Raw genomic sequence first — 15,812 nt, forward strand, 5'->3', positions numbered from 1 at the left:
AGACTTTCCATACTGATAAGCAGGTTTCCATTTCCTCACCGTCGCTGCCGTCAAAACGTAAAAGCGAGCTGCCGAGGTCTGGCTTGAAATTGACGAAAGATTAAAATCATGTTTGTACGTTCGAACTGCTCGCACGTGGTCCCGAGTTTCGTGCAGTTAAGGAGGCAGTTCTATACGGTATTTGACTTTTTTGTTATGTTTACCGCGGTGTGGTTTTGCCATATTCACGTTTGTTTGCTGGTTTACAGAACTGTGTTTTAGTCCGGGTACGTGGATTTTTCCTCGTGGCGTGATTTCAGTGTTTTTGGTGCCTTTTTCTGTTCATCGCTTTTAGTGGTGGAAGGGGGGCGGGGGTATTTAAGTACGTGCGAGTATGTGGATATGTATAGGTGTTTGTACATACCAAGAGTTACATATATCAATAAAATTGTTGATGTTCCTTTCTCTTTTACTTTTATATTTTGTTGATCGATAGATCTCTCTAATAATGAGATGACTACGATATACAAAACTTCATTTTATTTCTAATTTCATACGTGTGCTTAATTTTTCCAAAGACACTTGAACGTTCGTGTTCATAAGAGAGGAAGGCATTCCGAATACATGTTACAATGATGAGCGGGTATTGAATTTTTAATATTTCTATAGATAAGACTATTTTATACGAAGAAACTAGTCTGATTAATGTGAATCATTTTTATCTACAATCACTTCTGGTTATTGTATCGTGGGAAGAAATACAGCTTACGACTGTAGAATTAAATGTTACGGAATGAATACGTGGCATGTAACAACATTTTTTTTCGGTTTATTATACTGTTTAAAGTAAAATTACTAAAGAGCAATATTAAAGAATATCGTCATAAATTTCTAATGAACTCATATTGATGTGTATACATTTATTTCTTACCTTTTCTTGTAGTTCTTCCAGTGTAGTTTCGTATCTCTCAAGCGCAACACTGCCAGTGAGTACTTTCTTTTTTAATTGAGAGAGTAACCGTTGAACTTTTTTCAATAAAGTTTCTCTGACTAAGTTTTCGTCTTTACTGTAACTCGATAAACTTGCTGCAGCTCGTTGCCAAATGGCAATTTCATGTTTTAATTCCTGCAATAAGAACACGTGGGTAATTTTTGGATTTATTGCTTTCAAACTACCTACGCAAAATATTAAACATATTTGGAACTATGTAGGAGAAAACTGCTGAATTTGGATTGTCGTGTCGTCTAATTTGGAGTACTACTATAACTTGTTATGTGTAAGCAATTTGCGCTGCATGATAGACAATATGTATTTGTTATATATTAAATTCGTTATTGCAATCACCACTATCGCACAGTGCCAGCTGACGTTCAGGTAAACGGTAAACGATGGCAGTAAGCTATAACAGTTAAGAATGAAATATTTTAACATTAAACTGAAACTGTTCTTCAGTTGTTCTGAAGTAAATAGTAAAACATTAAATTAGGTATATACATATAATCTATATATGTAGAAAGTACGATAATTAAGCTACAATTTCCTGTATTGATTTTAAATATCTTATCTGAAAGTACGGATCAGTGAAATATTTTTAATTATTCCGTAAAGTTGCCTAGATTGGAGCAAAAGTAGTTCCCTAGATTGGTTTCTACATAATTCTAAGTGGTTCTGTACTTTATGTGTAAAAACCGAGCAAGCAGATATACAATGCATAAAATATCACACTTGGATTCATATACTGTGCGTTGGCGTAAGTTTAAAAGTCTAAAATAAGTACTATGTAATTTTAAATTGTATTGAACAAACAATCTTGGAACAATAGTTCTGTACTATGAGATTTTGCCAATTATGCTGGTATCTACGTACCTAATAATTTTCTTGTAGATGTTCTTAAGAAAATTTAATAAGTTTTATACTTCAATCTAATGGTTCAACATAGGAAACGAGTTGCTTTGATTGGACTGATGTGACAATTAAACAAACGACCTGTATACTTTTTATATTATATCTAGGGCAAAATAAATTACGTTATCTTGAAGGCTAAAGTAGTGACATTTTTTCCATTACTTCTCAGAAATTAAAAATATTTTATTATCTTGTTAGAATAAGAAATAGTTTAGTGGTCCAAATTCGGCAATTTTCCCTCATTCCCACTACTCGCAGGGGTTGCGGTTTATGACAGTATTGGTCCGTGTGTCGGGAGGTGTGTAAAGTTGGGATCACACTGTACAAAACATTGTTATACAGTAAAGTTGTAAAGCGTATTAAAGAAGGGATAGAAAGATGTTATATAATATGTTACATATGTATATGTATGTATATTATGTATACATAGTATGTTTGCCAGTCGGTCCAACCAGTGTGAAGTGGTTTTAAAACATTTGCCATCTTCCGTATGCAGATGGTTGTCATCTCCATTTGGCTGAAATCTTTGATCGGAAAGTATTTCCTATTACTGTTTCATTAAATATTGCTTTTTACTATCATGACAAAATGGAATGGAGCAAGGAACTGACCGTTCGTGTAATTCAACTGTTCCGAGAGTAACGTGTGTGTGGCTACCTACAGCTATGAACTTCAAAGATAGAAAGAATACGAAGCATGCTGCTAGAATTATATGCTCAAGTTTTGACGCAATTGTTAATAATGAAATGCAAAATATTTTACAAATTTGACATTATAATCTATAATAGTAACAAATTATAAAGACGTCTAATACAATAAAGTTGCAAAAATATTGGTTATATAACAATGTTTTGTTATATAGTGTGGATTAAGCTTAACGGTGCATCAAAACCCCTGCACAAATTAAATAGCTCCTTATTCGCTATTTCGCTTAAAGAATAGTATGTAGAAAGTTCTTGTTGAGTGTTCGAAAGGCTCCTCAACACTGACAGTGAGTGTTCGGACTCAGACAACATCCCCACCACTAGGGAAGGGGACCGTGAAACTATGGTCTGTTTTTCGAAAGATGATGCCTGGGAGGTAGGCTCGAGTCTTCGCGGTGTTGCCACGATCACGAGACACCTACGGCACTTGTGTCTCTCTTACTCTTCGCGTCTTGGCCAATAACGTGAAACCGTCGACGTGAGTCCTTGCCTACGGTCGTCTGTCTCCATCACACGTATTGCAAACCTCTCGAGAAGGACCTACCTAGAATCTCAAGGAGTGGGGACTGCGTTCGGCACGCGCCCGTCAATCATCCATTCTCTGGAAATGGCGGAGAATGTTGACGAGATGCTGAACGTTTTTACACATCAAAAGTTAAAATACATGAATAAGAAAAATTTTATTTCTTTTGAAAGAATGTATTGTACCCAAATATTGAGCAACATATTGAAAGGGGATTAAATTAATACGTCGGTTATTAAACGCTACACGTGGAAATAGCAGGGTAAAGTAGGAAGTTGGTTTACCGAGTGTCTGAGCGAGAGGCTCTCGTGCCGAAGTGCTGGAGGATGGAAAGAGACACACAGTGGCATTGAGACCGTCACAACGTCGCACGAAATACGTAGCTCGTGTTGGATCCCCGCCAGGCCACGCGCCGAGGTAGGCCAACCTCCCAGGCATCATCTTTCGAAAACATAGTTATGCGCATACTTTGTTGTCCCCCACCCCCCTCGCCTTTGTTGCCGAGTCTGGGGCTTCGGGTAAAAAAAATATATGAGGTGCTGACGACTTTTCGCTTACCGCGTGAATGTTCCGTCGCGGAACCGAGCCCCGAACACTCACCGATGATTCTCTGTATTTGCTTTCAGCTATGAAATAATCTATGATTTCGAATATAAAATCCCAGCTGCTCGAAGAATGGCAAGTCTTTCGTTAGACGTAACAACGAGTGAAGAGGTAAATTTTATAGTGCTAAATGAAAAGTGAAAATTATACTTACTTGTACATCTTGTGGTTCATCGAATCTAAGGACAGCCACATCTCGAAAGATATATCGTAGCTGAGCGTAGACTGTAATTATTACCAATATTACACCAATGCTCATGTGTATTGTGAATGTACTGAAATCGATACCCTAAATGTTCAGAACATAAAATATGAACAAATAATGAATCTTCATATACGTGTAAATGAGTATACAGGGTGTCCCACCTAAGTATCGCCACGGAATTTCAAGACTTTTCATGATCTTTACAAAAAATTGTGTTAAACAAAAGTTAAACTATATTTAAGTGTGCACAACTTTCGTAATTAAGAGTTTATTTATTTGTATTTGGTAAATGAAACTGTAGAATTTTTTGAACATTTTTTATTAGTACTAATTGTGGGAAATTTAATGGCTACAAAAATGGGACAAAAAAATATAAATAACGTATAAAGGTCAATAGAAGTTATACAACGTCGTATGTACCCTCACGAGCATACTCCCGCGATTTGGTTTCGGGAATAATTGAAATATATGTCAAATTAACATTCGATTTACCATTTATTTTTAGTTTTTGGAATAATTTTATCAAGTTGTAGGAGGTCCTTCTCCTACGCCACTTTTTCCCCTAGCAGAAGCCGAGTTTGCTCGCGAGGGTATACCGACGAACAAACTCTGCTTCCTCTAGGGAAAAAAAAGCAATCTAGGGGTTAGGGTCACCTATGGGCGGCAGATTTAGGGGATTTTTCCGTCTCGGGATGGTGGAAGAATGTTCAGGTGGATCCGATATCTCATAAACATGTTTTAGTCAGTCGGAGAAGTCTGGAAGCCCCGAAAATCACACCCTCTCGCCTCCACGCGGTGCCGCCTGAGATCCTGTCTGGAGATTCGACTCTGGATAGGATGCGAAAGAGAGGGTGACCTTCTGTTTCAGATAGGGGATGGAAGTCAGCACGAGCAGAAGTAGAAGGATAGGAGAGGCCAAAGGAGACGACTGCAACAGAGTAGGTATCGTTCTCCGAGCCCTGAGAGGAGAGATAACGAGCCAGTGTTTTCTAGGGGTATTTGGGTTCGATACATACGGGGACCCCGTATCCGTAAGGATAGACAAATAGGATACGGACTGGGAGTGTCTTGTCAGGGAAGCATGTGATGTTGACAGAGCCACGGATAACATTTTTGCTAAGGAAAAATTTGCTCCAAATCGCCTCACGAATGTCCCCCTTCAGAGACCTACAACATTTTTGTTACACCCTGTATACCGCAGCGTTTCATAACTTCTGTTAAGTTTTTATACGTTATTTGTGTTTTTTTTGTGACATACAATAGTCGTTAGATTTCTTACGATTCGTATTTATACAAAATATTTAAAAAATGTTGTAATTTCATTTAAACAACGAAAAGAAAGATTCGTATCCCCGAAAAATTGCAAATATATAAACTCTGATTTATCAAAGTTTTGTACACTTAAATATTGTTCAACTTTTGTCTAACGTAATTTTTGGTAGAGTTCAAGGAGGTACCTGAAATTTCATGGCGACATTTACGTGGGACACCCTGTATACACAAAAAGTTTCTTTGTTCATTCATACTATGTTAGTATCGAATACATAATTTCAAACTTTTGAAGTACCTGCATTATTATTTGTATACAGGGTGTCTCATTTGCCTTCGAATATTTCCGACATTATTCGTGATACTGGAAAACGTTTCGAACAAAAATTAAATGGTTTCGGGGGGAACATAATTCAATGTCGATATCTTTTTGTTGGTGGAAGCGTAAAGAACATATGAAGGTTAACTTCATTTTTTTAAATGGAACTGTACAATTTGTAATACATTAATCGACGCGGCTCGGCATTTCCTATAAAAAAAGTACTAACTGTTTATGCCGAAAAAACATTAGTTTAGGAGATATTTTAATTTCAAAATGACAAAGCGGTGTACTAGTAATACGATGTTTACTTTAAAGTTTATATGCACAAGTATGTCCATAGATGTCACGCGTAATTTTGAAATTAAAATACCTTCTAAATTAAAAGATTCTCGATATAAATAGATTAATACTTTTTCGCAGGGAATGATGAGTTCCATCGATCAAAGTATTAAAAAATGTATTGTTCCATTAAGAAAAATAAAATTGGCCTTCATATATCCTCTGTCTCCACCTAGAAAAAAACTATTGATATCAAATTATGTCCTTCTCGGGACCATTTAACTTTTGTTCGAAACATTCTCCGGTATCACGAATAATGCCAGAGATATTCGAGGGGATCGACTGAAATGGGGCACCCTGTATATTATTACTATGAATCATTAACACATACTGTTATTATTATTAGTAAAAACTTACTATCGATGCGGTTTTTTTTGTATACAATATAAGTAAAGGAGAAGTTAAATTATTAAAATATTAGTAAAAATATTTACTTGTTTAGGAACACTTACACTATTTATAACATCACGATTGGATGCGATAATTACGTTCGGCGGGTCACCCACGGGTGTCATAGCACCGCCGATGTTAGAGAAAACAACTATTGCTGTCAATACTGGTACCGGATTTAATTCCATTACTTCGCATAATCTGATTGTTACCGGTGTCATTAAAAGCACTGTTGTAACGTTATCTAAGAAGGAGGAAATGAACGTTGTGAAGAAACATAACGTATTCACAAGTGGCCATACTCTTCCTCCAGTTATCTAAAAATAATGAACATAATAAGTGATAAAAATATCTCTGCTCGTGATTGATCAGTTTCTTTTTTCACATTTCATGGTAAATTGTGGAGTATACAGAATGTAACAAACAAGTTGGAGGACTCAGGAATACGAGATATTAACGAAAAACCCCGACCTATCAGAGCGCGAGTCTGCCAGCCGGGTTCCCGCAGTAACGTTGACTACGCTCTGCGATTGGTAGCCAACGCTATCGCAGGACCTCGACTGACAGACTTGTCATTGGACGGGGTTTTTCGTTAATATCTCCTTAATAAAGCCTCGGATAACATTTGTGCTAAGGACAAACTTGTTTCAAATTACCTCACGAGTCTCCCATTACCGGATCCTCCAACATTTTTGTTACACCCTGCATAATAGTGTGTAATAATCATAGACCGTTTGTCTGCTCAGATTTGAGACACGTTGAAATATTGGAACGTTGTGCGATACTGGGTAAACAAAGAAAAATTAGCGTTAGTTTTATTTTATAACGGACTAATGACTCAAAACACAAATAAAGAATAGGAACAAATTGTTTAAATCATTTTTTGTTAGAAAAAGCACTTGACCATCATAAACCAGCCTTGGAAATTATTTAACACGTACTGGATTATTCCGAACGAATAAGGAAAACAAACGAAGTTGCTAAGAGAAACGACATCTGAAGGAACTACAAGTAGAATGATAGGAAATACGAAAAGAATTTATTGAAAACTTCTTTGACAGCATCTTCGTACGAATTGCTACCGTTACAAGAATACAGGTCATATAAGACATTATTTTCAACGAGTTATTATTGTTTCACGGTGAATAATAATTTTAACATAAAAAACTTCCTAAGAAGTAACGACACAGTTAAACTGGTATTGGAAATTTTTAAACCCATTCATGAAGTAATGATGTGATGTACAATATATTCTTCCAGTAGATGTGTCGGATGACCAATCTAGATACCTATAAACTTTGATTTACTCTATGAACATTCTGTACTAAGGTCCACAAGCAGCATAATCCATAATAACAAAATAATTAATTCTAAAACTTTTAAAAAAGTGCGGGAAAAATTGGGAATTTATGGGACATTTTGTGGCGCTCCCACCAGTTGGTGGCGGGAATTGGAAGTAAACCCAGAACTTCTTGTTTAGTTCGCAAAGTCGCCACCAGATGGCGCTGCTTAAAAAAAGTTTGGGGATTAGTTCCAATTTCCGCCACCAACTGGTGGGGGCGCCACTAAATGTCCCATAAATTCCCAAATTTTTCCAGCACTTTTCTGAATCCAAGATGGCGGAAAAACCGGCATGTTTTCAAGTTTTGGAATTAGTTCCAATTTCCGCCACTAACTGACGGGAGCGCCACAAACGTACAGGTCTTCCGCCATATTGGATTCAGAAAAGTGCTGGAAAAATTTGGGAATTTATGGGACATTTAGTGGCGCCCCCACCACGTATTGAATACGTGACGTATTTCAGATTTTTCGAGAATACTGTGTATTCTAGATTCTAGAATATTCACAACGCAGCTGGCGTAATTAACAAAAAGCGGTCAAGAATGAATGTGTGTGTGCGTGCGTGAATTGCACATAGCACGTGGCAAGGGGCTCTGGAAAATCCTGGAATGTTCCTGATCCGGAGTCCTCATGCAGCGTGCCGTGTATAAGAATAATTGATAAACAAAATGGGTTGAGATAATCGTCATCAAGCAGTTCATCGTTTATTGGGTTCATTCTAAAATAGATATTTCAGATATTTAAAATCTCGTAATCAGCTACCAAAAAAACTCTGTATATGCCGTTTCGTGCAAGTTGAATGAAAAATCTAGAATTTAGCCCAAAGTGGTTGTTATATTGTATCCGCCGTGTTGAATTTTGTAATTTTTATCTCAGAATCGTAATGAGCAACCCCAAAAACCTATAAATGACCTACGATTTTAATGGTTGATTCAACAGAATAATGTGTCCCTGAAAATGGGTTGGGTCTTAGGGGTGCTTTGTGGGTAGGGGCCCCAACAGCCGTTTTTCTAGGGTGTCGAAGAATATCTATGCCACATTTGGTGCGGATTCGTTGAGCGATATAGAAGCATTTACATTACTGTATCCTAATTGAAAATATTTTTTTAAGTAGGTATACTTTGATATGTGCAGTTTTTCTGTAGACTACATGTTTTTTAGAGGCTTTGTTTCAAGTAAACTGGTGTTGAAGATGCATTGGATGGGCGAACACTTCAGTAATAGTTAAGGGTACCCTTCGGTCAAAATTTTTAGAAAAATCGGTTCTTTTTTATTACGCATTTTCATCGTATAACATCTCAAAAATACTATTTTAAAGTTTCAGTCCGATATTTACAGAAGTATAGATTCTGCAAGTATGTAAATGACCCAAACGCGTCGACCGCATGTAGCACTCGAAAGATTAGATCCAGAAGTACAAGAAATCGTAAATCCAGTATATGAAAACTTGATTTCTGATGAACTATTAACATGTTGCGCAGCGACAAATATTCAAAATTATAACGAAACTTTCAATAAGTGTAGGTATACGGCAGCTCGCTCAGAAACACATGTTTTGTCGAAGAAACGTTCTTAAAATTTTGGCCTGGGTTTCGGCATGCGTGTTTAATGAGAGACGAACCCTTTATCAGTCGTAACGCTAAAAATTTTGTCATCAAGAGATTAAGAGCGCATAGCGGAAGCCAACAGTCGTAGCACTAGCGCATCAAAAGAAGCTAGAGTTGCTTGAAAAAAAGAAAAAAGTTAGTTAGAAGTAGAATATGTAATCACGAATGGTGTTATTGTATGGTGCAGGAACATCTGACTAAAGGTAAAAAAGCTTTAAAATTGTTCTATATGCATATGATTAACTCGAGAATGAAAAAGAAAAACTAAATAGGTACGTTTTTCTCAAAACACGATTTTTTTTCCACGGGTGCCTCGATAAGAAAGTTAATTGTAGACGGATTTAAAAAATTCTTGCGACATTTTATTCATAATTTACGTTGCTATCCCGTTACTTACGGAGGTTATCTTTCGAACATTCATTTTTTTTGTGGACAAAATACGTGAAACTATCCGTCTTTTTGCAACATTCTGTTTAAACACATGCCACTCATTTTATGTGAATTATAATAGAATCCAACATTTTGAGAAACTTTACAGAGGGCTTGAGTTCATAGATTCAAGTAGTGGTCGGTAAACAAGAATGGAAAAACTAAAGGAGATTTAAAAAACACAATCTTGTAAATAAATTGCTTTTGAACTTCCAAATACCAAATTTCTATTACTAGTTAAGAATTCGTTATACAACTACGCTTGGTGCAATGCATGATATGTTGCAAATTTAGCATATTAATATTTACTAGATAATTTCTGCAGCTTTATTTGCATTCCCTATAGTAAAAATATACACTCTAAGACCGAAGTACTGTTTCCACGCGATTTTGAATCCATATTTCTTATCGTTTCTCTTATTTGCTGTGATTTCCCTTGGGTTGTCTTAGCCCAGATATTAATTTAAAATGATTGTTTATGGTTATTCAAACGTAGATAAATGGTAGACATCTGTTTTATATGTAGTCATACAAACTTTAACGATACGTATCAATCATCCTACAATGCATTTATGAAATAGCTTGAATGTCTCTGAAGTGATTAGTTTGTTAACATATATATGTTTACTATTATATTTAATTTATTTTTCTTTTCATTAGTCTTATTGTCCAGTTATGTTTATGCTTCTAGTGGGATTGAAACAGATACCAGAAACTTATCGTATACTAATTATACATGAACATAAAGAATTAAATTTTAAAGACAATATATGTACAAATATTTTTAATGTACCCAGTTTTTTCAATTTAAGACAAGTGACTTTATCAATAATAACGTATTAGTCAATTAATAGAATGAAATTTAATGGCAAATTTTTTAGTTACAGAGGAGTCATAGTTACAGTTATTCTGCCTTGCAAATTTTTATTTATTTTTACGTTAAAAGATACATAGTTATTTTAAACTACTATCAGTTGAGTTCTGGTTCGTTATTATACTTCTTACTATCTTTAATACGAATGGTAATATTATTTATTTATTTATTAATTTCATACTGATGAATTGTGTCTTACCTTATAAGCATAGACTGCTAACCAGTCAAATATGCCAGTTTCAGCAATAACGGCAACAAGTATCATCATAGAAAATAATAACATCAGCGTATCGACGTCTATCCATGAAATCAATTCACCCATTGTTGGCCTCTATAACCACATATTATTTCATTAAATAATTTCCATAGATTCTGTAAGTAACGTCTTATATGTATATTTGCGTATATTTTCTCAAATTTTTTGTACCTCATTTAACGCTGCTAATATCGCGATAGACATTGTGGACGCTAGCATGGCAGCAAGGGTTCTATGGACAACCTGTAATAATTAATTGTTAGATGCAAGAACAACAATATAACCGTTATATAACATACTATTGGGTTGGCCACAAAGTAACGTTGTAATTTTCAATAAGAAACAATGGTCCTTTTGAATCAATATTAACAACTTTATAAAACAATTTAAGTTTTAGTAACAGCTTTCGATATTTTCAATATCTCAGTAATCGTTCTTATTGTGTAACGTAGATTATTATCATTTAAAATGGATACTTGGTTGTTATCAATCTCGATACACCTACGAAATCGTTTATATACAGGGTGTCCTAAAAATGTCCTCCGACCCGGAAATGGGGCGCTCGGGGGGTGAATTGGAACAACTTTTTCCTTAGCAACAATGCAATCTGAGCCTTCGTTACAGAGATATTAACGACAAACCGCGACCAATCAGATCGCGAGTTTGCCAGCTGAGTTCCCGCGGTAATATTGGCTACCAATCGTAGCGCGTAGGCAACGTTACCGCGGGAACTCGGCTGGCAGACTCGCGCTCTGATTGGTTGGGGTTTTTCGTTAATATCTCGTTAACAAAGCCAAGGATAACATTTTTTCTAGGAAAGAACTTGTTTCAATCACCTCACGAATATAGATTGAAACTTTGAATGAAGTTATTATAAGTGAAAGATATTGATGATTTTCTGCATAACTATACATTTTTTAAAACGATTTCCTATGTGCATGATAATGGTGCTGTAAACGAAAGAATGTTTCAAAGATGGTTTAAGAAGCTTTGCGATTGAGACTGTAGTCTGGCCATTTACATATACATATGTATATGTAATGTATGTATGTATAATGTATGTATGTATAATGTATGTACATATGTGTATGTATATGTAAATGGCCAGACTACAGTCTCAATCACAAAGCTTCTTAAACCATTTTTGAAACATTCTTTAGTTTACAGCACCATTATCATGCACATATGAAATCGTTTTAAAAAATGTATAGTTATGCAGAAAATCATCAATATCTTTCACTTATAATAACTTCATTCAAAGTTTCAATCTATATAAAATATTTTTTATACCTATTCATGGTAAATTTATTCCAAAATTGTGGTTTATAAATAGCAGATTTTAATTACCTCAAATATTATTAATACATATAATCCCACTAAAACTATTGCAGCATATGCTATACCGATACTTTTGTCTATCAACGACAAATCGTAAGTCAGGGAGACTGCGAAACTGGATTCTAGATTAGTTTTTAGTTTAATTGACAGCAGACCTTCTTCCAATGCGCTAGAAAATAAAATATAAATGTTTAAATGGTAACATTTCAATTGGTATATACGGCATGTCCATGAAACAATGAGACCGGTTTTGTTCTTTGTCGTCTTGAGAACACGATAGGCAAATTTTATATGGTGTGTATGCCGTATGTGTATCGGGTGACATAGCTAACACAAATCATCTAAAATATCTCTGTTGATTTTATTGATACGAGAAAATAGTTCAGAAAGACGTTGTAAGGCTTAAGGGAGTATTCTAGTTTCAAGGATCCAAAATATATATTTAATTACACATAATTATTTTTTCTTATATTCACGAGTCTGTATAAAATCTCATGAGTAGGTAAACAAATGTTTAGTTTTTGTATGAATCAAATATGTTCAGTTTCAAAAGGTTATTTAATGATGCTGATGTTACTATGAATTCTCCCAACAATATGTCTTAATCAATCTTTCTTTCTCAATGAGACGAGCATTGTAACAATATATTAAATCTTATCACCGATATGTTTTTACTAAAAAATAACTGAACATACCTTATATCAGCGTTTTCTAATTCAAAGGTCTTATGATGCCTTTCACCTGGAAAAATGTCCACTAGATTTTCCGGAAGTACTGGTAACATCCATACATTGCTAATGTTCTGCGTATAAGATGTCAAAAATTGAAGTAAGTTATCAAATGTAAATAAAAGTAGTGTATATTATATTTTCATTTATACACACGTATCGATCACAAATACAATTATGGTTCTTAAACACTTGAATGTATGTACCTACTTATTTAGTGTCTGTAGGAAATATTACAAATTCTTTAAATTTTAAATTACAATTGGAAAGAACTTGAAATGGGTTTTATAGACGAAAATATAATCAAACATTTGTTGGTAGTTATGTGGAAAGAATTTTAGATACTGAAAGATACAAAAAGTCTTTTATAAAAAAGAAACAGTATTTCCTTTACTGAATAATGGAAGCATCAGAAATCGAAATAAAGTAAAACGATGTTGGTTATAACATAAATTAACTAAGAATAGGTAATCGACTCTTACAATTAGATAAGTTTAATCATAGACATGTACCACGCCATAAGGCGTTTCATAATTTTTGATAGTCCAGACCACAAAAAAACTTTTTATTGCTTCAATTTCCTGTCCGAAATTTAAAAAATTATATTTAGCATTCTTTGAAATTCAATTGGCACAAGTAATATCGGATATAAGCATGGCTTCTAACTAACAAAATATGTATGTACGTATTGTGAAAAGGTGATAGTTAAATGCATGGTTTAAAAAACATTACGATTGGGTTAAATTGTCCTGAATGACCTTGTTTTGAAAATAAGTGACGAGATGATGGATTTGTAGTAATTATGTTTTGTTATTTTCGTTCGTTTACTACACGATTACCATGCACATAGGAAAACTGTTCAGTTGTTTGTGCCGTGTTGTTCCCTTTTCGGAAATAGAAAAGCACATTTGCTCGAAAGTACACCTTCTAGTAATTCTCATTTCTTAGTCTTTATTAAAACCACGTGTTGACGTGTTAACTTTCAGAATATATACACATTTTATTATTTAGGAGCAGTACTTTGTATAGAAAAACAAAAAGAGCATCACTTACTGCAGAAATCCGACGTTACTTTTGATAATCCAATAATAGAAACAAAATTGTCATAATTTCTATAAAAACAATAGAAATGAATACATTTTGAACCGAAACTATGCCTGGACAAAGAATTTACAAAGATTGTACTAATATTACAGATACTATAACAAAATGTCTGCTATTTTTGTACTGTCAATTAAGTCAAATATAATTTATGATGTTATTTTATTTTAAAATTACATTACCTTGATTCGGTTAGAGAATTCAACTGAAGATTTATTATTTATATTTATTGTGTTATGTGTTAATTCTAACCATAACATTAAATATCGCTCAGATACATTCATATGACTCATTAATTTAGCCGGAGGTAGGAATGAACCTTCTACGACGACACTAATATGTTTGCTAGAAATATCGCCGTGGATTTTATAATCTATAGAAATTTAAGGAACAATTCAGTGCCAAGAGTAATTTTTCTAACAACGAGTGTATCCCAGGTGTTTACCTCCGATTGCTTTAGTTTTCGGATATGTTTTACAGGACCAAAAAATAAGAGATACGTATTTTTTTATATCGGCCCGTTTTCACATTTATGGGGTGAAACCACCCCTCAAAGTTTCGACCCGGAAGTACTATCTATCTCGAAAACCAAAGGACATACACGAAAAAATCCAATGGGCTAGTTTCATGGCTTGTTTATCTAGAATAATATGGTACTTACAAATTGTCAAAAATACAGTTTGTTTATAACAAAAATTCTTTTTATAACTTTATATTACAACTTATTGAAATTTACATAATCACAAAACATGACAAGCATTTCATTCCAAATCCATTGGTATATTTTTGTAAAAATCGCCCCTTACAGGTTCGCAGTTTTTTATTATTATATCTATATACGCATAGCTCAAGTTTAATTATTAATAAGAGATTCTTTAATTAAGATAATTAATTTTTATGCAGTCATGTATACATTCGTTAGGACGTATAAGTTGGGAAATTTTAGAAATGATGTAGATTTTGCTTTCGAACAGAATCCAGAAATGAAATGTGCACTTTGTGATGAAACACCGATAGTTAGATGCTCTTGGTGTAAAAAAGCATTTTGTTTAAAACATTTTTTTCATGAATATTACTTTCGTGACAAATGTGAACTGTAAAGCCTTCGATAATATATTATTCGAAAATCAAACCAATTGGAAGCTGCAAGAGCGGGCGTGCGCACTGGATATAAATAATAAAAAACTGCGAGACTGTAGGAGGTAATTTCAAAGAAAAATATACCAATGGATTTGGAATGAAATGATCGTCACCTTTATCATTATGTGAATTTTCATAAGTTGTTAAATAATGTTATACAAAGTTTTCGTGTTATAAACAAATTGTACTTTTGAAAATTTGATAACACCATATTATTCTACAGAAAAAACCATGAAACTCATTGCATGTTTTCGTGTACCTCCTACGGTCTTCGAGATAGTACTTCCGGGTCGAAACTTTGAGAGGTGGTTTCATCCCCTAAATATGAAAACGGGTCGATATAAACAAATACGTATCTCTCATTTTTCGGTCCTCTAAAACATATTCGAAAACCAAAGCAATCGGAGGCAGACACCTGGGATACACTCCTTGTCATAATGTAATACAATTACAAAATTTTCAGAATGAAATCATGTTGACTGCATGTATTTTCGAGACCACATCTGACGATAAAGATAGATTTTAGGCATTATGCGTACAAAACAAAGCGTTTCGCGAAAAATGAACTTGTTGGAATACATGTATTATACCTGTCAGAATTAATGTTTCTAAGTGTATCAGTTTTTATACATTGTTTGAATACTGTAAAAAATTGTTTAATAGTGAATAAAAGGATACTCTTTACTTGTCCCCTTGGTACTGAAATTTGATGCATAGTTTCAATTTTTTCACTCTTGATCATTAGTATAGACTGGAAA

At 34.3% G+C, this 15,812-nt stretch overlaps 1 protein-coding gene across 1 annotated transcript in view; it reads right to left on the reverse strand.

Moving 5' to 3' along the window:
- The window catches only part of LOC107186984 (P protein), a 39,739-nt gene that overhangs the window by 15,806 nt on the left and 8,121 nt on the right, over positions 1–15,812 (reverse strand). Inside the window, exons 6-14 of the mRNA XM_015575006.1 lie at positions 15,733–15,805; positions 14,097–14,287; positions 12,781–12,887; positions 12,095–12,254; positions 10,919–10,990; positions 10,691–10,822; positions 6,303–6,557; positions 3,870–4,004; positions 911–1,105 (exon numbers count right to left, since the gene is read on the reverse strand). Coding sequence (XP_015430492.1) covers positions 911–1,105; positions 3,870–4,004; positions 6,303–6,557; positions 10,691–10,822; positions 10,919–10,990; positions 12,095–12,254; positions 12,781–12,887; positions 14,097–14,287; positions 15,733–15,805 — 1,320 coding nt within the window. The remainder of the gene's footprint in view (positions 1–910; positions 1,106–3,869; positions 4,005–6,302; positions 6,558–10,690; positions 10,823–10,918; positions 10,991–12,094; positions 12,255–12,780; positions 12,888–14,096; positions 14,288–15,732; positions 15,806–15,812) is intronic.

The sequence above is a fragment of the Dufourea novaeangliae genome, unplaced genomic scaffold (assembly GCF_001272555.1).
Source record: "Dufourea novaeangliae isolate 0120121106 unplaced genomic scaffold, ASM127255v1 scaffold2, whole genome shotgun sequence".
In the NCBI taxonomy this organism is placed as follows: Eukaryota; Metazoa; Arthropoda; class Insecta; order Hymenoptera; family Halictidae; genus Dufourea; species Dufourea novaeangliae.